This window comes from Remersonia thermophila, chromosome 3 (assembly GCF_042764415.1).
Source record: "Remersonia thermophila strain ATCC 22073 chromosome 3, whole genome shotgun sequence".
Lineage (NCBI taxonomy): Eukaryota > Fungi > Ascomycota > Sordariomycetes > Sordariales > Chaetomiaceae > Remersonia > Remersonia thermophila.
Window position 1 is genome coordinate 2,333,245 of NC_092219.1, and position 21,449 is coordinate 2,354,693.

The 21,449-nt window shown below is 57.8% G+C and overlaps 6 protein-coding genes across 6 annotated transcripts; 2 read left to right on the plus strand and 4 right to left on the minus strand.

Moving 5' to 3' along the window:
• Positions 1 to 1,811: 1,811 nt before the first annotated feature.
• Positions 1,812 to 2,408, minus strand: VTJ83DRAFT_3475 (uncharacterized protein; the record flags this gene model as incomplete). Its single annotated transcript, XM_071009857.1, has 1 exon — positions 1,812 to 2,408. One exon carries the CDS (start codon positions 2,406 to 2,408, stop codon positions 1,812 to 1,814), a length of 597 nt encoding a protein of 198 aa, XP_070867353.1.
• Positions 2,409 to 3,922: 1,514 nt separating this feature from the next.
• Positions 3,923 to 4,636, minus strand: VTJ83DRAFT_3476 (mitochondrial 37S ribosomal protein mS41; the record flags this gene model as incomplete). Its single annotated transcript, XM_071009858.1, has 1 exon — positions 3,923 to 4,636. One exon carries the CDS (start codon positions 4,634 to 4,636, stop codon positions 3,923 to 3,925), a length of 714 nt encoding a protein of 237 aa, XP_070867354.1.
• Positions 4,637 to 5,462: 826 nt separating this feature from the next.
• Positions 5,463 to 10,153, plus strand: VTJ83DRAFT_3477 (uncharacterized protein; the record flags this gene model as incomplete). The annotated part of the gene is made up of 4 exons (XM_071009859.1): positions 5,463 to 7,047; positions 7,100 to 8,016; positions 8,092 to 8,953; positions 9,018 to 10,153. 4 exons carry the CDS (start codon positions 5,463 to 5,465, stop codon positions 10,151 to 10,153), a joined length of 4,500 nt encoding a protein of 1,499 aa, XP_070867355.1.
• Positions 10,154 to 10,648: 495 nt separating this feature from the next.
• On the minus strand, positions 10,649 to 11,708 carry VTJ83DRAFT_3478 (uncharacterized protein; the record flags this gene model as incomplete). The annotated part of the gene is made up of 2 exons (XM_071009860.1): positions 10,649 to 11,277; positions 11,360 to 11,708. The coding sequence occupies 2 exons, from the start codon at positions 11,706 to 11,708 to the stop codon at positions 10,649 to 10,651; spliced, it is 978 nt and encodes a 325-aa protein (XP_070867356.1).
• A 1,259-nt stretch (positions 11,709 to 12,967) lies between these two features.
• On the plus strand, positions 12,968 to 13,432 carry VTJ83DRAFT_3479 (uncharacterized protein; the record flags this gene model as incomplete). Its single annotated transcript, XM_071009861.1, has 3 exons — positions 12,968 to 13,052; positions 13,195 to 13,281; positions 13,392 to 13,432. 3 exons carry the CDS (start codon positions 12,968 to 12,970, stop codon positions 13,430 to 13,432), a joined length of 213 nt encoding a protein of 70 aa, XP_070867357.1.
• A 1,157-nt stretch (positions 13,433 to 14,589) lies between these two features.
• Positions 14,590 to 17,816, minus strand: VTJ83DRAFT_3480 (uncharacterized protein; the record flags this gene model as incomplete). The annotated part of the gene is made up of 6 exons (XM_071009863.1): positions 14,590 to 14,869; positions 14,945 to 16,383; positions 16,437 to 16,534; positions 16,596 to 16,930; positions 17,057 to 17,093; positions 17,804 to 17,816. 6 exons carry the CDS (start codon positions 17,814 to 17,816, stop codon positions 14,590 to 14,592), a joined length of 2,202 nt encoding a protein of 733 aa, XP_070867358.1.
• Positions 17,817 to 21,449: the final 3,633 nt, after the last annotated feature.

The following is a 21,449-nucleotide window of genomic DNA, read 5'->3' on the forward strand; positions in this document are numbered from 1 at the left end:
GTTCGCGGTTCGTGATAATCAAAAACGCACAACGCTTGCTTCTCTCCACTTTTTCTGCTAGATGGGGATGCCTGTGAGACCGTGGCGTCCTTCACTCGGTGAGGACCGACGGGAGTCGCGGGCCCCGCCATGACCCAAACGTCCGGGTGCACATTGTTGCTGGTGGTGTGGTGAACCTCTTTGAATGATCTACAAGATCTACGGCGCAGACCCGACACAATGGCCCCAACCGTCAGGGTTCTGGCAAGGAAATCCCTGACCAGCCGGTAGGTAGTCCGCGGACTTACGAACCGCCCTACTACGGGCGCGGCGGTGCGGCCCAGGTAGTCCAGCACCATGCTTCGGAGAGTCCGCATTGTTCATGCAAGAGACAGAGCAGCAGAATCTCGGAAACGCAACGCAATACAGGACAGCAACTGCTCGCCAGGTGTGAGGTGGACTGAATTCAATCTCGTAGCCAATGCTACGCCCATTTCTACGGATTGTATTGTATGTAAAGGGCTAGATCCTGGGCTCGCTCTCGCTACGGGACAACCTAGCCAAACCCAAGTTCCCGGAACGACTTGACTGCCGCGAGAGAGCGAGATCTAGATCTAGCCCACCCGGCCGTCGGGAACCATCATCCCACAATGGCCCACCAAATCGTGTAGCGTACACGTGCGTGCGGTAACAAATCTGGCAAGAGATTTTGCTTGTATGGAGCACTCTAGATCTTTATGGGATGAGGAAACAAGGATGGAGCCGCCTCGACAGCCACCACCTATTCGGCAGGGCGGTGCCGAAAATAGTTGACTCCGCCCTGTGCCGCACCACAAGATGGGTTCGGTCACCAAGCTGTCGGGCTCGAGGGTCCGCAAATCGCCAAATTTCCCACGGCGACGGGCTCGGTCTTTTGTTTGTGTGACAGAGGCACGGTGTCTTCGAGCCACCAGAAAAAAAAATCGTGGCAAGGGTCACAGACCAACGCAGCACGTCCGCGCTTGCGAGCCGTGCAGGACCACGCAGGAAAAAAGACAGCCGTTCACGGGTGTTTGCGCCTTGCCGTTCCGTCTTCTTACCTGGAACCATCGGCCATCTTACCCCAGGCGTGGCCACACCACCCAGGAGCTTTCCCTGTCTGGCCTGGTGCCGGCAGTTCGATGGGTGGTGGTGATCGGTCCCCTAATGTCGTGCAGGAGGAGGAACCCCCATCACAATCCTGACGCCAGCGCCAGCACGCCGAGGCGGGCGACCGTTGTGATGCAGGTGGTTCGGAGCGCCGCCGCACCTCGGCATGCGGCAGACCCATCGCCATAAGGACATCACCACAAGACGTGGAAAATCTGCCTTGCCAGGTGTAGGGTCTCGGCTGCAACCTTAAATTGGGGGGTTGCAACGTCTCGTTTGCCGGAACGAAGCCGGCCCCTGCGCCACATCACACCTCACCCAAAATTGCCCTTCTGTACCGCGCTCTTGCGTCTTGATGGTGGTCGCCCTCCCCACCCATCCCGGAGCGCCGGAGAATCCCACCAAAATGGTAGCACAATGCCCCTGACGGGCTTGGTGTGTCGCGTCGCGAGCGATCAGCCGCACTTTATCTTTAGTAGTAGCAGCATCCAGGACAGTACGTAGGTATCGGAACAAAGGGACTGCCGAGGAAGCAGAAGATGTGCGTTTGGCCATCTATCCAACACATCTGCGAGGTCCTTAGGGCCGCTCGTACTGACCCCGGTCGCTAGCTCTTGTGTGCACCGAGCGCTTTCGCGGCCCTGCACGATTGAACCTTGCGAAAATCATCGACGAGGGTACATAGACGCACCTGCTCTCGGTGATCAGTTTGGAATAGCTTCAAGCCACAAGCCGTGGAGTGTTTCATCGCACAGCCCAAGCGCTCCTATCCCTTGCAAGACGCATGCCGTGGTCACTTCCCGGCGGAACCAGGACGCTTCACTTTCTTTTGCGGTGGAAGAATGCGCTCCGCTGCCCGGTTTGGAGCCACACAAGACGTTCGAGAACCGTGCACCCTGTCGCCTTGGTGCCTTTGCGGGAGGTAACGTATTGCCGTTGAGGTGAGGATCGTTTCCAGCAGTGGCCGTTGCGAGGTTGCTGACAGAGTCGGACCAAAGTTGGTCCGACTCATCTCGTCGGCACTTGTCGTCGCCAATCGTTGACATGCCGTAGCGCGCGTTTCTCAAGATCCCACCATCATTGTGGCTGTGTGCTTCGCTTCCTTCTCTTTCCTTCTCTACCCCTAGAGTGCGGGCGTAGTTCCGACAGGTACCGTCCGTCGTAGCCGGTCCTGTTTCCATACCGGGCCTGGTGTTGTTGCCGGCACCCCTCCCCGTCTCCGGTCCCCGCTCACCACGCATCCTTCCCCTGCTCCGCTCTTCCGGTCTTTCACTGCCAAGACTCGCCCGTGCTGTTCGCATCACAAAGTGACTGCCGACCAAAACTTGCAAGGCAAGGCCCCAATCTTCGTCACGACTCGACCGTTGCGCTCATCTTCGAACCCCTCCGCTGCAGGTGACGCCCGAAACGGTCAAGATCGAACCAGCGTCTGCATCAGCATTGCAAAGCCGTTGGTGAACCACAAAATGCCGTAGATTGGTTTCATAACAAACCCTCCCTCGTATCGTACCCCTTCCCCCACCAAGAAGAACCCATCACCGGCTGTTGGTCACGTCGTGTCGTGCTTGCGTTGCGTCGTCGTCGGCCATAGTCGAAAGCGGAGGGGGGTGCTGTAAGATGCCTGCCGCGAGTCGCATCACGTCGCGACGCCATGCCATCTTTTCCTCAACGGGATACCTGCCGATTACAGAAGCGCTGCTCGGGGTGCCCGACGCGGTTGGGAATCTCGAGTCAAGCCACGGTTGGCCGGTGGGTGACAACGCCAGGTCGCCAGGAGGTGACCCGGGAGGGAGGTCGGCAGTCTCTGTTCTTCCTTCCAGCTTGGTTGCGGGTTGCATGCGCTGCCTGGGCGATAAGACCTCGTGATGCGCAAAAAAGAAGGCAGGTCGACGAACGCCGGCGGGCTTCGAGAGCTATTTGTCGCAACAAAAGCAGGGCATCTCCCACCACTCCCATCCTCTCGGTTGTTTTTCGCTGCCTGCTCGGAGGATTCGTTGCGGGGAGGCTAAAGGCGGCGTTGCTCAGCCCTTTTCGAAGTCAACGCCGCATCGGGCCGGGTTTCGAACCGTGAGACTGTAGCGCATCGATGCGTTCGACTCGTCTGATGGCGGTTGTTTGGGAGTCTTAAGCCCCAAAATCCAAGCAAAGGGTGTTTCAATGCTCGACTGATGCTTTGGTGGGCAGGAGCATGCCTTTTGTCTTTGGCGATGGGCGAGGGAATGACGCGCTCTGGCGCTTCTTCGGCCAATTTAGTCCCTTAGTCAACGCTGACAATGCAAACGGTTTTTGGTTAAGTCCACAGTAAACTTCCATCTTTGGGTCGCCGATTCGGACGCCACATTTTGCCTGGTCAAATCTGGAAGGTGACAATCCGGGAAAACGCCCATGGCGGGGTTTGTGTGAGGCAGCCAAAGCACAAAACACGATTTTATTCTCTAGTTCCGAATTGTGCAACATTTCTTTTCAACCCATATTCTTGAGCCTAGCGTTGTGCAGTTTGTTGTGTTGTCCATTGCGTTTCAAGAATTGCCGCGCGGGCAGCTGGTGCATGCTTTGGTGGTGGAGACCTACACAATACAGTAGCAGTCCCGGTCGTGAGGCCGCCAACTCGTGCCAAGCGGTGGCATCGGGGCATACCACATGGGAGAATCAGAACCCGAATTCCTTCATTCGGAGTTGACTCTAGCGTTAATGTACAATGGCAGTTCTACATGGACGCGGCGCGTGTCTCGACACCTCACCGGGCACGCCCGACGCTTCGTCTTCCCGGAAGGGCCCTGAAGCCTACGGCAACCCATTGCAGGATGATGGCCTCTTAATAGTACCCTTGTGCTTCCCTGAGCGCCTTCCTCTCCGCCACACGCTTCTTGAAGCGGACCTCTTCCCTTCTCCGCTCGCCGCCATCCACCTTGTGTCCCCGCTTGTCCTCCCACATGCCTTCCGTGACCTTGACCTGCGCAAATTGGATCCCCTTAGGCAAGGCGTAGGGGCCGACGATGGCTTTGACGCGCTCCACGTGGTAACCCTTTGGCCGAACCATCTCCCCGGGAGACAGCTCGTCGACCTTCTTGCCCGGCGGCACGTTGACGACGCGCCTGTCCTTGACGAGCGGGCTCTTCTCGACCTCCAGAACCCTCAGATCCGCGGTGCCGTTCTCGACGTACTTGAAGTCCCCGCCAGGGCCGAACTTGCCGTACCTGAAGTTCTCCCTCCACCGGAGCAGATATCTCCTTGTCCGTGCCGGCTCGATGCCCAGCTCCCGGAGCTGGTCGGACGACAGGGTGAAGAGGGACTCCCACGTCGGGAATTTGGATGCGTGTTGCTTGAGGCCGCGGCCGATGAGGGTGAGGAAGGTCTCGACGTCGGGAACGAAGGGGATCGGCGAGGGGACCAGCGGGACCCCGGAGGATGCGCTCTTATGGGCCCATCGTGTCTGTGTTTGCGCTCGGAGGCCGAGGGCTGTGACTGAGGGAGTGGCGCTGGGTCGGAACAAGAGCCCCAGAGCAGCCGATATCCTTAGGGACTTCATTCGCGCTGGGATGGGTTAGCGACTGCGGGTCACAAGCTCGGTCCGTCCGGCCTCCGGGGAATGCGGTTCGGGGAGGGGGAGGGCCTGGGAGCCGGGAGGGGCTGGGAGCCAGGAGCGGCGGTATTGCGAACAAGTCCATTCGTACCTATTGATGGGGTCCTCTTTGCAACTGGTGGTGGCCGAAGGTCATGACACGGCGAGGAACGAACAGTCCCGGCGCCAAACTTCACGTTCACACGGCTGCGGTTCCCGGACGCAAAGTGGAAAGTTTTCGGAGCCCCACGAAAATCGGCGCAGGGGCCGCACTGAGGTCCCGGCGTCAGCCAAGAGCGGCACACACGTCGAAAGGCTCAGCCAATCGTCGCGAGGCAGATCACGACAGAAGACAAGGCTGGCCAATCAACCTTGGGATCTCACAAGGCTGGCAGGCAGCAGACGTCCGTGGTGGGGTCAATTACCCGATTCGGAATGGTGCTGCTGGCATGATTGTGGGGACTGTCTGTGGGCTTTCCTCTGCTGTAATTATAGTATAAGCTGCAACTTTCCTTCCACCTCTGACTTACATCACCTTCTTCAGGTCCAAGTGCCCATCTTAATGAGGACCGCATTGTTCTCTCTTTGCCGTTTTCTATCCGATGGTTTCGGCCATCTCAGCTGCAAGCGCTTCAAAGTTCAAGCATGAATCCAAGCCCCTTCTTTGCTGGCCATCAACTCCCCACGGTGTCTTACATCTCTCAACATTAATATAGATTTTCATCAGACACGCGACTTTTCCATCACTTCTTCCCACCGGCTTCGTCACACTTGACAATCCAGCAGCAGCAAGATGCCTCGGGCGAAGAGAAGGGTCAACCCTTTCCAGAGGGATCAACCTGGTCCTGCAACTGAGGCGGAAAACATCGACGCTTTCGTTCAGTTTGTCTGGGCATTGCCGTCGGAGGAGGATGCTCGGGAAAACGATGGCTCGACTCGGCCAGCAAAGCGCGCCAAGCCTAGGCATACTGATGATTTCATCTGTATCGCGCGACAGCATCTCACCCTCATATGCGGCAGGGCTGCCAGCCTCCGTGAGCGTCTGGCCATCACCCGGAAGAACGTGGGAGGTTCTCTCCAGCTCAATGTTCTCTCCAACAAACCTGGTACATCCGACAACGGCGCTTGGCGGCTGGCGCTTTCTCCTCGCGTGAAGAACCGCGGCCCTGGCTTCACCATCTATCCCGAGCTCGGCCCTGGTGATCTTTCCGACACGCTGGAAACGGCATTGCGTGTGGCCGAGATTCAGAGCACCGATCCAGGGTACGATGGATGCATCTGGGCTTCGGTCGATGTCTCTGTCCGACAGATCGACCATGAAGTCGACCTCGACCTGTCTGTTCGGGTGTTCTGGACTCAAAATACCGTGATGTGGGGGAGCGAGCGGACGTGGTCGGCTGCGCAGCAGAGCTTGAGAAAGATGGTCCTGAAGGCTTGGTACTCGGATTTCTATCTCGAAGGATCATTCGACTCGCTGTCCACATGGTCGCCCCAAGACTTTTACGGGGCTGCATGCGTCCCTACTACGACAAGTTTGGGAGAAGACTTCACTTCCTTCGATATTCCAGGACTTGGGGCAAAATTGTACCCATTTCAATACCGCGCCGTCCGGTGGCTCCTGCAGCGCGAAGGCATGCAGCTGACTCGGATTTTCGCCAGCGGCAAAACCGCTCTCCAGCCATACACATGGCCCTCATCGAAACCCCCAGTATCGTTTTCTCGGATGGCAGATGCCGACGGAAACGTCTTCTATGCGAGCCCATCGCTTGGTGCCGCTACCAGGGACACCGCCGTGTTCGATGCCCTTCAAAACTTTCGTGGAGGCATCCTTGCCGAGGAGATGGGACTGGGCAAAACTCTGGAAGTAATTGCGCTCCTCCTGTTACATCGGCGGCCGGCAGGCCCCTCGGTGGTTTTTGATGCCTTCTTGGGACGGGAGGTTCTTCCAACACCCGCTACCCTCATCGTAGCTCCTTCGCCGCTGCTCGACCAGTGGCTCTCGGAACTCAAAACGCACGCACCGGGCTTGAAGGTTTTCTTCTACCCTGGGATCAAGAAGTTTGAGAAGCTGAAGAAGGATATCAACGAGAGCCCTACCGACTTTCTAGCTCGACAGGATGTGGTCATTACCACGTACGAGGTCCTTCGGAGCGAGATATGGGTAGCTTCTGACCCCCCAAACCGGTCCATGCGCAAGGAGCGACAGCATGCGCGCCCGAGCTCTCCCCTCACGCAGCTGTCCTGGTGGCGGGTGTGCATCGACGAGGCCCAGATGGTGGAAAACTGGACAAACAACGCCGCCCAGCTCGCCCGCAAGATTCCTCGCATCAATTCCTGGGCCGTCACAGGAACCCCAGTCAAAGACGACATCCAGAAAGGTGAGAACTCGAGATGATCCGAGGAGGGAGTTGTGTTAATGCGGAAGCTCAGATCTCCGTGGCCTTTTGCTCTTTCTCCGCTACGAACCATTTGCCTCCGACGCCAAGGCCTGGAACTTTCTTACCACGCTGGACAAGAAGTCCTTCCATGAATTGTTCAACCTAATATCGATGCGGCACAGCAAGAGTCTGGTGAGAAGCGAGATCGAAATCCCGCCACAGAAACGCTACGTCATCACCATGCCGTTCACCGCGGTCGAGGAGCAACATTACCAGAGCCTGTTTGAAGATCTTGCGGAGACGTGCGGCCTTGACGCCCGAGGAAACCCGGCACGGGAGGACTGGGACCTTGATGATCCCGTTGTGCAGAGGGCCATGCGTGTAGCACTGGACAGGCTCCGGCAGACGGTTTTATATCCAGCCGCTGCGGGCCGCGCCCGTCGGCAACCTGGGAGGAGAGCTGCGCCCATGAGAACTGTTGAAGAAGTCCTCAGCGCCATGCTCGAGCAGACAGATAGCACCGTCAGGGGCTTTCAGCGCAGCCTTCTCTCGTCAAAGCTGACCAGAGGCCAGATCGTTGCGTGCCAGAAGCAGGTACGGGAGGCCCTGGCCATCTGGGAGGCGGTCGAAAGGGAGAGCACCAAGCTGGTCGAGGAGTGCCGAGCTGAGCTGCGGCAAATCATCCAGGAGGATCGTGGCACCACTGAGTTGTCCCGGGAGGAGGAGGAGGAGGAGGAAGAGGACTTGGAAGAGGGGGTTACATCGCGAGTGGGAGAAGCTCGACGTCGTCTGCGGTTAGCGCTTGAGGTTCAGCACCGAGCTGTGTTCTTTTGCGGGAACGGCTACTTTTCGCTGAAATCCAACCCAGAACTTACAAAGCCCGACTCAGACGAATTCCATCGGCTCGAAAAGTTGGAGGTTGAGGCCTACGACCGTGCCAAGAAGATCCGGAAGGAGCTGCTCCAAGAGGTAAGCTTCATCTTTGCGTGAAAGCCAAAGCTTGGGCGTGATATGGGGGAGGAGATGTGGCTAACAGCGTCTCAGAGCCACAGAAAAGCTAAGAAACTGATGGGCCGGTTGGCGAACATGGCCGAGCAGCAGGCCTTCGCTGTTCTTCCCGAAACCAAGCCCGTCGACCAGAAGGGGATTGAGAGCCGTAAGATTTCTGAGGCGATGGAAGAGCTGAACGCGGCATTGGATCATCAGGCGAACCAGCTCGACGGCTGGCGTGAGCATGTGGTCCAGATGCTGCTGAAGCCTCTTGTGGATGAGGAAAGCGACGAAACGACCGGCGAGGAGTACGATCAGTCCACCAAGCTGCAAGACGAGATTCTAGTATACCATCAGATTCTCAGGACAGCTCTTGCGGACAGGCAAGCTGCCCTCACAGGGCAGAAGAACACGCTCGTGGAGCACGAGATAAAAGTGGCGGCGCGCATGGCCGAGAGAGGCCAAGGGCCGTTCCCTGAGAAGCTCCTCGAATTGATCAAGGTCCGGGAGGCAATCAAGCCGCCGTCTATTGAGGGTGACCCGCTTGCCTCATTACGGGGGCTGATATCGGAGATGCGGGCGTTGTCGACCAAGCTCCGGCATGATGCTGCTACGGGTAGCTCGAGAGCGGCCGCCGAACTCGCCATTGTTACCAGCCTTCTCGGTTCGACGCTCAAGCATCAGACTGAGCAGACCAAAGCTGCCGCTGCGGTGGAGAAGGAAACGGAGCTGTTTATGGACACGCTGAACGCCCGTATAGAATACTACCGGCAGCTGCAGGAGGTTTCGGACATGGTCGGCGAGTATGAGGAGTCTACGGAGCCGGAAGCACTCGACAAAGCTCTCAAGGCAGCCTATTCGATGGAAAAGCGCCTACAGGAGAAGCTAAACGCAGCCGAAGCCAAGCATCGATATCGTGAGTAGCCTTGTTGTTCCAAAACAGAAGGCCTGACCAGAGTCTTGACTGACATGCATACCAGTTATCCATCTCAAAAACACCGAAACCAAGACGGAACAGGAGCGTCTGTGCATCATTTGTCAGTCCAACTTCACGATCGGTGTCCTGACGGTCTGTGGGCACCAATTCTGCAAAGAATGCATCACGCTGTGGTTTCAAGCACACCACACCTGCCCTGTCTGCAAAAGGTCGTTGACCTGGTCGAATCTCCACAACATCACACTGAAGCCCCAGGAATTGAAGGTACACGCCGAAAGTCACCACAGAGACCACCGAGATGTCGATGGGTCGGACAAGAAGACGGCGGCGGCATCCGCAAAGAAGGGAGCGGCTATCTACACCGAGTTCAGCGCCGAAAAGCTGGCCGAGATTGAGAACATTGAACTCGACGGCCCGAGCTTCACAACCAAAGTGGACACGCTGATCCGCCATCTCCTGTGGTTGCGGCAGTCGGACCCAGGCGCCAAGTCCATCGTCTTCTCTCAGTATAAAGAATTTCTTGACATTCTCGCAGCTGCTTTCAGGACGTACGGAATCGGGCACGCGTCGTTCGACGGCCACCGCGGAATCACCGATTTCAAGGAGGACCCGGGCATCGAGGTGTTTTTGCTGCACGCGCGCGCTCACGCGAGCGGATTGAACCTTGTCAACGCCAGCCATGTCTTCCTGTGCGAGCCGCTGCTCAACACGGCGCTAGAGCTGCAGGCCATCGCGCGCGTGGACCGCATTGGGCAGCAGCATGAGACGACGGTCTGGCTGTACATCGTGGACGGCACGGTCGAGGAGTCCATCTACAACCTCTCGGTGCAGCGGAGGCTGGAGCACATGGACCGGGCTGTGGGGAGGTCTAAGGGTAAAGGCAGGGAGGGGGCCAACGGGAACGCATCTTCGTCGTCGACGTCGACAGCGCCGGCAACTCCAGAGCTGTTGGACGCTCGGCTCGATGAAGCCAACGCACTTGAGATGCAGGAGGCGCACCTGTCCAAGCTGATGAGCCGAGACGGCATCTCTGGCGAGGTGGTGAACAAGGATGACTTGTGGACTTGTCTCTTTGGGCATTTACAGTCTAGGAGCGATGGCCAGGGCGGAGAGACGGCAAGCCCGGCGATTCGGCGGTTTCTGGCTGCTGAGGCCGCCGAGTCGAGGGCGTCTGCATGAGGGAGGACATGGAAGGGGAAGCATTGGAGATGGCGGGTTATTGGGGGGCGTCGATGCACGCCGGGGAGCTTGTGCTTGTGTGATAAAGGTGCCGATCTTTGTAATACAGAAAACAAGACCACGTTGTGCAACAATGTCTTTATTTTCCTGCGTCGTGCAAGGACACATTGGATACCATAGGGTTCCTGTCAGGACATCGCCTTGATACCTTGATCCTCCCGACGTCATGCAGCGAGCTGTGTGAATCTAAAGAGCTGTTCGTGAACGAGTTTCCCAGCCTCGTTGTTCAAGCGAAACCCCTAAAACGCCATATCCAAGACCAACCCGACCATTCTTAGCCCCAAATGATCAGCGAGCCGCCATCCGGGCGCTGAAGATCGTGATACATATTACACCGCTCCCGGAACACCCGTGGTTCAAACCAGACATCCAGCCCAACGAACCAGTCGAAATGCGGCACCGTAACTCCATTACCCCCCAGATCCGGCTCCCAGGTCAACGGTACTTCCTTACCAACCTGCGCATCAGCCCTCGCGGGCCATGCCGCTTTTTCCGCGCCTCCTCCCCGTGCTTCGAGTTTCGAGGTGGTAGATCGCCCCCGGCCCACGGGGCACACGGGGCGCGCGGAGAGCCGCGGCTCCCAACGAAGGCCTCGTCACAGCTCTCCGCACTCTCCTCCTCCGCCTTCTCCTCCTCTTCATAACCACCTTCTTCTCCTTTGGAAAGAAACGCCTCACGGCCCGGCGCCCCGGCCGCTCGGAGCGAGCACAGCGCGAGGCGCCCGGTGGGCGAGAAGAGGTCGCTGACCGCCGGGTCTTCGAGCCAGGGCGATAAGGAAGACCTTGCCGTCGTCGCGGAGGAGATGGACGAGGACGAGGACGCGGTGAATGACGCGGATAGGGACGGGCTTGAGCTGAGCGAGCTCATCGCGGAAGAAGAAGAGGAGGAGGAAGAGGAAGAGGAAGAGGAAGAAGAGGATGGGCCCCGGCTGTGGCTGGCGGCGTGACGGATCATGAACGAGGTGCGGTGGCGCATGATGGCGCGCGCGGGGTTCACGTCGTCCTCGGTGATGCAGGCGTTGGGGCTGATGATGGCGTCGGGGTGCGGAAGGGTGGTGTTCCGGCCTGGGTTGGAAATGGGTCAGATTGTCAGTTTGGGGCATGGGCATGGAGAGGGACGGGCTTCCGATGTATGGCGGAGACGTACTCGCGCAAAAGGGCTCCGGAAAGCCCGTGTCCCTGTGGAAGCCCAGCATCACGACCGGGCTTTGGGGAATGGGTGTCAAATGTCCGCGGAAAGCAGGTTTCCCCGATGGGGTCTTTCGTAGTCTGTACTTGGACATATCTTTGCCAACTTGGAGAGCCTGGGTTTCTCTCCGGTCTTTTGAGAGCTTTCCTTTTTCTTTTTTCTTAGTGCCCTGGAGAACCCGAGGCGCGTTCAGACAAGTTGGCTCAAAGCATCCAGCGCAGAGGTCTTTGTTGTTTTTGGATTTCAGGGTAGTGTAGACATCGTCGAGTGCCGTGTCTGAGCGTGAGGAGGGTGCGAGAACTTCCATGCCCGGAGTCAAGAAGCGCAGAAGGAGCGGAAAAAAAAGAAACCTCGCAGAGGTCTTATTACAAGAAGAAGCACATAAAGCCAAGACGACCAGAAAAAGACAATTCCTTGGAGATCAATCTCTGACAGCGAGGCAGCGGAGGCAAAGAAGGTCGCGGTGGTGGTGGCCGCTGGCCATGGCCATGCATGGTTCGTGTCCCAGACAGGCAAGGAGGACAGAATCCGGACCTGGGCATGGCGCCAGGATTTCAGTAAATATACTGCCATCCATCTCTTTGGAAACCATGAAATCGTGGTTCAAGCTTCTTCCTTGAACCACGGCAGGGTTACAACCGTGTTGCCCATGATGGTCTCCGGTTGACCCTGGGAGAGGCTGTTCTGGTGGACGAGAAGCCATGTCGGCTCTCTTTGGTCCAAGCTGTCGATCGGAGAAGTGGGGACATCAAACGCGCGGTAGGTCGAGCATCGCCAGCCAATGGAGCATCAGGCGCTTCTTGTTGCGGTCTCTGGACCAATCAGAGGGAGGATATCGCCTGCCACCTAAACGTCGGCTCCGGCCACCTGAGCCAAGGTAGCCAGTAGTTACATACTATAACAGTATACTTACGCAGTACTCTAGTACACAGCAGACGTTCTGTCCAATAGCTGCCCGAAGGCTCGTAGGCTGCTATTCTCGGACGTGATCGTTGCAACGTTATGCCCATACAAGGCCCTGGAGGGGAACCCTAACTCTGGCGGCGACCGTGTGCCTCTGAGGGGCTGGCTTCCTCCCATGTCTCCTCAAGGGTTTGGGGCCCGTGTCATCGTCATGGTCACCAACGGGCCCCGTTTCTGGTGGAGCAAGGCCGGCGATCTGGGCCATCCCAAAGCGAACCGGTTCAAGCCACAGCAAAAGTGGCTGGACCCACAAGCCGCAGGGAGGATGGGGAGGCTGAATACACAGTACGCCGCCCTCCCGGCGGGCAACCCCTGAAAGAGCGCACGAGCCACCCTCCAGCGCCAAGCTCCACCCGACACCCCGGGCCCCTGTCGATGCTTTCAGGCGATGTGGCACATCTGGCATTGAACGCCAAGCAGCTCGAGAATTGACCAGCTCTCCAATTTACTTCTACGCGACAACTTTCCTTCTTTCCCCAAGCACCCGACCACTTCGCCTTCCCACGACCCATTCTCCCGACCGGCTCCTCGCCCGAATCTTTCTTCTTCTTCTTCTTCTTCTCTACGCCTGTTGTAATCCATCCCGCCTATCCTCTCGACACAATGTCCGACCAGATCCAGGAGATCCTCGAGGTGCCGCGCGAGTTCCTCAAGGACGGCATCCAGTTCATCAACCGCGCCCAGAAGCGTACGTCCTTTCCGTCATGAACCGGCTTGCTTTTTGGCTCCAGCCGGCGGCGCTCCGATCCAAACCCCGTCACACACACGCACGCACCCACGCACGCACCCACGCACGCATACACACGTACTGACACACTGCGCTCTCGCAGCCGATCGTCGCGAGTTCATCAAGATCTCCCAGGCCGTCGGCGTCGGGTTCCTCGTCATGGGCGCCGTCGGGTACTTTGTCAAGCTGAGTATGTCCTACGCTCCTACGCAAACACACACACACACACCCCGAGGAAACATGCCCACGACATACACATCCTCCTTGTTCACAGCTAACGCCTCCCGTCTTCTCCCCCAGTCCACGTTCCCCTGAACAACATCCTCGTCGGCGGCGCGTAAGCTCCATCCCCAAGCGGAACCTCCGGCGTCGCCATGTCCATCCTCCGCCGACGATCGGTTGGATGGTGGGCGGGGGCGCCTGCGTGGGTGGTGGATCGGGAGCGCGAGCCCGATATATGTGTACGTGTATGATACGGGAGGGAAGGAGGGGAGGGAGGACGGAACGACAAGACAACGGGAAGTCGGAGCTCGTCTGTCCCGGAAGAGAAAGAGGGAATGGAAGCAAGGAGGAGCAACGACCAACGCCATCGCCTCCCTGACGGGAACGACGCTTCGTGGGAGCAGAAATGCCCCGGGCTTCCCATACCTGGGGGGGTGCCATCTCTCACCCCCAGGCTCTTTCGATGGCAAGCAAACGGGCAGGAAGGTAGGGAGGCGGACAAGAAGGTTGTCGATGGGCAATGGGTGGTTGTGTTATGATCATGAGGGCTGGTGGGTGGTGTAATGGGATTTCCTGTGGAAGGCACAGGGACAACGGATGGACGGGAGGGCCAAGATATCCCGGTATCCTTGACGAGAAAAAAAAAAAAAAAACAATGTATTCTGTGTAATTTTCCTCGATTCCTGTCGTTGTCTGGTTCATGCCCCTGTTATGTGTACAGATTCCTTGGGCTCGTGTTTTCATGTAATATGGGAGCGGTGGGACCCATGAGCCGGTCTGATAGAGCAAGGGCCCGCTCACCTCCAACCGCCATTCTATATGAAGGACTCCTCAGCATACCTCGACCGTTCCTCTAAGGTGTCGCTCAAGGAGCAGCAACAAACGGAGAGAGAAGATTTCCGTTGTCGATTGACGATACTCGTCAGCTTTTAGCTCAGAGAACCCCTCCCCCCCACCTCCCCCTTTCTGCTTGCCCGTCGACCCCAGACCCAAAGGGCAAAGGCAGGGCCAAGTTTGGGCGATGTCGCCACCGCCGGTCTGCCCGCGACAACAAGGACGAGACAACACAGGCACACACACACACACACACCCAGCCACCAACCCACGCACAGGCACAACCCCCGCTGGCGTGTTTGAGAATCCGCTTTGCACTATCACCGCCCCGCAATCACCGTAACACCCCAACTCCCGCCTAACCGCCTCACTGTTCTCTTTCGCTCATCCACAAACACCCTCACACCATCCAACGACTGCTTTCCGCTGTTGCCGCAATGACCTACCGCCTGGAAGCGAGGTACTGAGCGGCCTTGTCCCAAGCTGTACGGTCGACGGCGGGAATATCCTTGGGTCCGAGTGTCTTGACAGCGGCGTATACCGCATCAAAGAAGTTGCACGCAACCTTGAGATCCTCGGCAAAGTTCACGGCGAACGGCACGTACACCTTGGGGAACTGTTGCAGCTTTTGTTCCTTGTGAGGATCGTTGGGGGTAAGATCGTCAAAGTACGTCTTGACGGCGATGCCGAGGGCGACGTCAGGGTCGTAGAGGAAAGGAAGCCTGTGTTGAGAAGCCTGTTAGCATGTTCTCGACGTACAAGAGGCGTTGCCTGCAGGGGAGCGTTGGGTGTCATACTGGTGGCTCAGCTCCCAGGCATCATCCCGGTTCCGCTTCGCTTGCGCATAGAGGAACATGGATGCCAAGATGGCCTCGATCAGATCCCGATTGGCCGACCGCACCTCGGAGACAAGCGAGCGGAAGGCCAGAAGGTTCTTGCTAAGAGGCCCGGTGTACCCATTGGCCTGGTGACGCAGCTTGAGCAAGCTCGCGCAACGGCTGATGAGGAGGAGGCTCTGCTGGTCTGTCTCGGTCCCGTTAAGAGGAAGCCCGCGCAGCTCCTCGTGCGGGTTCCTAGCGTTGAGGAGCTCGAAGCGGATCAGCTCCAACGCAACCAAAACAGACTCGTACAGATGGGGGAACTCGGGGTTCCCGGCAACGGTCGGCCGAATCGATGACAAGCCGGCGGCCAAGGCGGCACCCCAATTCGTCAGCTCGTGCTGGTCGTTGACGTAACCCCGAAGGTGGAGGAACCTCCAGAGGCAGAGCGACTTGATCAGGGAGGATGACTCGAGGTTCTTGAGCGGGCTCTTGGGGTTCGAGAAGGAATGCGGGACAAATTTGGGGTTTTTGAGGGCCATCACTTCGGAGAAGATGGAGCCATGCTCGAACTGGTCAAAGTTCTCGGCAATGGCCGCCTCGCGGGCGTTCCAGCTCGTCACCTTCAGGCCATTCTCCCTGGGCTCCTTGGCCCGGTCCCAGACGGTGGAGGAATAGTTGCGGTCATACCAGACCTTCATGGTGATACTCTTATATCCGATGCCGCGGTTCAGACGTGGGATGATCAGGCTCAAGGCGGCTTCCTTGATGCGCACCGACTGCGACGTGACCAGCTTCTTGTACTCCTCAGACGCGACGCCATCGAGCGTCGGGAGCACCTGCAGCTGACCGTGCGTGATCCAGGTCAGGAGGCGCGGGCCGATCATCCCCGTGTTAAGGTAGTGAAACAACTCCGAGGGCAGCTGGAGGCCCAGGTATTCATGGTTGTCGTTGGTCAAATGCTCATAGTCGTGGACCTTGACTTCTCCATTTTCCGCGATATACACGAAGTGGTCGACCGCCATGCGGGCTTTGCGATACTTGTCGAGCCAGTCGGGCTCTCGAATCTTGAGAATGTCGTGGAAGCTGGTGCAGGCCAGGGTGACCGACTTCTCCGTGGTGCGCAACATGTTGACCGCGTCAGCCACCGTGTGGGGCTGGGTCTTGATGATGGATGGATCGGCCAGGGGAGGGAACGGCGGCAGGAACGACGTCCCGGTCATGAGGAAGGCGTCGACAAAGAGGGACTCGCTGACGTTAAGGGCCTTGAGGATGTGCTTCTTGGACACGGCATAGACCAGCTTGTTCTCCCAGTCGATGGTGCGGATGACGCAGTCCCGGATCGGATACAGCAGGAGTTCGGTGGAGCCCATGATGCCCGCGCACTGGTCCGAGTCGACCATTTCGAAGTATGCCATCTGCGGAGGTCAGTCTTTCGGCACCATGGCGGCGAAAACAATGGCGAGCTCACCTGCGCGGCGGCGTTGAAAGGAGGGACCAGGAAGTGTAGACCGCGCTGCTTCAAGATGCTCTGCAGAAGGGAATAGAGAGCCCGCGTCGGAAAGGCGCCTTGTTTGAGTCAGCCAAAAGTAGCGCATCGGGGCGGGGAGGGGGGCAAGACGGCACGCACTCGTGCTCTGACCAAAGGCGGCCACTGCCTGGTCGGCTTGGCCGCTGAAGTAGAGCTCCCAGGAGGTATCAGACTTGTCGCGATTCGTCAGCCCCCGCTTGACCGACGTGTCGTCCTGACCGACCACGGCCTGGCCGTCAAAGATGAAAAACGGCGTGATCCTGTGGGCCTTCCACTGATCCAATTCGCTCTCGATACGGCCCTGGATGCCGGTCAGGCCGCCGAGGGCCGGCAGCAGCGGCTCGTTGCCCGGGAGGACATCGAGATGGAGTTGGAGGTAGTATGTGGCGTCGACGGCAATCGCGCAGTCCTCGAGTTCGCTCACGGGATGGGCCCTGGGAGGAGAGGACCGAGTTAGCCGACGTTGGAAAGGTCGATGTGGGGGAGAGGAGGAGGAGGGGGAGGGGGAGGGGGAGTGGGAGGGGTCATCGGGCAAGCAGAGAGGAGGAGGTTTGGCTTACACGGCCTGGTTGTAGATGAACGGGTCCCCGAAAAGGTCTTCCATGTTTGCGTTAGCTTTCGATTGTCACCACCACAAGGTGCCAAGCAGGACGGAGAGTGCGGAATCCCGGAGGATGGGTCTGGGAGGAGGAATCGAGTAAGAGCGCCCAAGGCCCCGTCGTCAAGGTTCCGGTTTGAGATGGCAATTCCGCGTCTCGAGCTGTAGGTGTTGCGCACAGCCCAATCCCTCACTCGGCAAGCGTCGCCGCTGTCCTCAGGGCCCTCCGAGGGGACATGCAATCGAAGATGGGGTGGCGGGGTTTGGCGTGGGGGAAGGCGTTGGCAAGTTGGGGTTGGGGAACGATTCGAGATGCGGCCCCGCGATTGTAGCGTCGTCGATGGCTCGGCGCAAGCTGGGAACGGGCGAAGACGTCGGCGGGGGAGGGGGGAGGGAGAGTGTTAAATCGGAGGCGCGGCGAGGCAAGCCGGTGCAACAAGAAAGAGTGGCGGGATGTGTTGTCACCGTTTCCCGTCACAAGGAGTTTCCGGGATCCGTGGGGCCCCGGGCAACAACGACAACAAAAAAAAAAAAAGAAGAGAAAAGGAAAAAAAGGACCCGCGCAGGCTCCGGAAGCTGGGGCGGCGGCAGGAACCTTGGAAGGAGCGGGGCAGAGGGGCTCAAAGGAGGTGGGAGACGTGGAAAGGAAGGAGGAGGAGGAGGAGGAGGAGGAGGAAGAGAGGGCAAGAACAGACGACGTTGAACTTACTAGGACTCGGCATTGTGAAGTTGAAGGGACGACCTGAGGGGTCCCACAATGGGTTTGCAGGCGAGCTCTCCTCCCACACACGTACGCGACTGGGCAGGCCAGAAACTGGGGTCTCCTTTCCCGCCGCGCCAGACGAGGTCCGGGACTAGGCTGCTTGGTGGAGCTGCAGTCGACCACGCTGAGGAGCACTCGGGGGGCTCTGCAGCTGTAACTTGCAGAATGGACGGAGTATGTACACTCGGCCCGGGACACGCACCCACTGCTGCCCGCTGCACGCGACGAGTTGGACGCGACAAAAATAAAATATAAAAAAAATCACCAAATGGAGGAGAGGTGTAGAGTTAGAGGCGAGGGGCTAACGCAGCAGCCAACTTGCAAGAGGACGTGGACCACCTCAGCGAAACAGATGGACGGGATGGATATGGAGGTCGGTGAGAAGAGAGCATCAAATGAGCGACTGGGAGTTGGTCAACTGAAAACATCGGCCATCATCGGGCCACCACAAACCGAGAGGGCACAAATTGACGTGGAAAAGCAGAATGAGCTCCGGACGGCTCAGTTGGAAACACAAAAGGACCTGAGGCTCCTGTCTCAGCAACAAACAGCCCGACCGAAATGCTTGGTCGGGCTGCAACTTAGGTAGGTGGTGTGCAGATGGTCTGAGCGTGGAAACAGTGCGGTTCATAGCATGAACACTGTGTTCGCACGGTGGTATACTGACACCACCGTGGCTTTGGCTTGGCCGGGGACAACCTGTGGCGGGTGTGTCCGCACCGCCACTTGGTCTCCCACATCCCGCCTCCAACCATCCAAGACCACCCAGCAACTTCAGACAACACAAACAAGCAAACAAAAGGGACCTGTGGAAATGGCGTGATTGTATACAACCTCGAGCATTCTCAACATCTAGAGCTGATCAACAGCATCTGACAAGGTCGTTTGCCTGGTATGTTGAAAGGTCTATTACTCAGCTGCCGGTGTGTGGCTCATGCACATGCAAGTATAGAGCAGGTCCTGCTGGTTGTCGGCTCAACCTCTCTCACACTCGGGTGACACTCTGCAAGCCACCTAGGTACCTGGCAATATCCTCCTCATCAGGTAAAGATGACATAATAGCATACTGGTGCTTACGCTGTCGTCGTCTACGCCATTATACCACAGTCTCTTTTTGTCCCCGAACAAACAGATGTAAGATAAGGTAGCCAGCTAGCCTTGCACGGTCCCTGTCAAAACCACGGATGGTTCTTTACAAGATAGCGGTGCGTTACACTCATTTTAGTAGGGCGTTGACGCCTAGCGCGCGGCAGGTGTCCAATATGATTGCGTCTATCTTTCCTGAATGCAGGCCGGTATACGAGCTATGTGCCCCCCGAGTACGACCCCGTATTTGATCCACCTTTGCTAGGCCACCGACCTTGGCTTGCTGAGATCACCAAGCCTCCATGCCGCAGCCACAGCAGGATCTAGACCAGCACTTGCCTTTGAACCCCAGAGGGAAAAGATGCTCGCTCAGCATATCGAGGATGGTGTTGAGCGGCCCATTGAGATACCATCCGCCAGCTCTCAACGCCCGCATCTTCCTCGATCCCTCGTGCCCTTGGAATTCGCACTAGGTAAGGCATCAGTGAGTTGCGTTAGGCTCACTAAACGACCTGCGTTAACTTCTACAGCAAAGCCTCGCCGAAGTCACGCCGTGAAGGTTTTGTTCTGGCATAGATGCCTGCTGCTGCTGCTGCTGCCGCCGCTGATGATGATGATGGTGATGATGGTGCCCTCCGTATGCATCATTTGACCAGGTTGCTGTAGTTCTTGGACCTCCATCTTTCGAATAACGGATCTTTTGAACAGGCAGCGACAGTGCCATGCCCTCGATCACATACTCAATCGCCCAGCCATCGTGGATTTGCTGTTAGTACTGCTGGGTAGGGGATGCAAAGACGAAACTCTCCCCTCTTTCCCGCTCCCCCCTTACTTTTCTCTCTCTCTCTCTCTCTCTCTCCTTCTCTCTCTCACCTACACGTAACTATATACACACAAATAGAAATAGTCAGAGAGATTGATCGAGAGGGGGAGAGCTCGGAATCTGTCAGGCGGTAACTTTCTTGGCTGCCTCACATAGAGATAAAGCCTCTGTCCATGACTACTACTCCGTCGTCTATGCTCCGCCATAAACCAACAAACGAATGAATTCCATAGGTACAATACCGGGGGTCACATAGTCCGTATGCCCACGCCCGCTTGTCTCAACCGCAACGTCGGGGGCCAAGAGAGCGGTCCTGTGGAGAAGCGATCGGGGGGAGGGGGAGCTTACTCATCTCCTCGCCCCGTCAGATGCTGCAACGCCCACCGAGTCTCGAGGCCTCCCGGTCTGCCGTGTTGGGCAATCCCGCGGAGACGAGTTCACATGCAGGACTGATGACGAGGAGCCATGACGACCACTACGATTATGGCGAGAACGAGGAAGAGGGCGTTTGGAAAACCAGGATCTTGGATACCTAGGCAGTGCAGGTTGACGCAACATGGCCGAGCCCCGGAACCGTCGCAGGGTGCCTCCTCGACCCAATAGCATTGCCATCCACAGCGCTCCTATGTGCATGGGGGACGTCGAGTGTATTCGGCCTACCTATTTAGGCATCGCGAAGGGGGGTCTTCCAGGTTGTGGCCCTATGGCCTTTCGCTCCGCCCATTTCTTTGCGACGTCGGGGACGGACGGGACGTTGAGGACGGGACGTTGAGGACGGCCACCGACGGACAGACGTGAGAAAACGAACCCCCCAATCCCGTTTCTCATCTCCCCGGCTTCCCCGACTTGTATACGCGTCCTGCGACGCGACCGGGAGCTTTCGATTCTTCGCCGAGATTGGCTTTTACTTTGTATTCTGCAAGGCGTTCACGAGATTCTCTCCAAAACAGCGAGAAGAAAATAAGAGGGTACAAAAGAAAGGGGTGATGGACATGGTGAGCAAACAAAGCTGGAACATTTGTATTCCGGCCGACGTTGGTAATCCATGAGTAAACTGCGCCGTTTTGTCATGTCTTAGCAAACAGCCGAGAAAAGCATTCCTTCAGCGATACACAAGATGTGCGCCCCTGACGGGTACGTCATCCCCCGCAGCTGATGGGCACAGACGGGACCCGAGCGATCGGTCAGTCAGTTCGGCTGGCCGGCAGGGCCGCAAACTCAATCTCACTCGAAAGGGGGGGAGGGGGGGGGGGGGTCGCCGTCAGCGGGTGCAAGGGCGTGGGGAAAGGCCACCAAAGGTGCGCCTCCAGTACCGTTGTCCTCATCCCGTGTGACGCCAGGGGCGCGGCTGGTGCATGAGACGGCATGTGTGACACCAGAGTGACCACGAGAACAAGTGAGGAGGGAGGGAGGGCCAGAGAGGAGGGCGGGTTTCGACATGACTGGGAACACAGCGGCCGCTCGGTGGGCCGGAACTGGTACAGTTCCCTAGGCCCTTCACCATTTCCCCTGTTATCGCCCACTGAGTGTATATGCATAGTATGTAGTACAGCTCTCTAGCCCAGGACGCTCTTTCGTCTTGAGCCGCTTCTTCCGGAGCACATGCCAAACCCCTCCATGTCATCGAGCGACCGCGGACTCATCTCTCGACCAGGGACGAGGGTCATCCCATGTGCTCGCTGC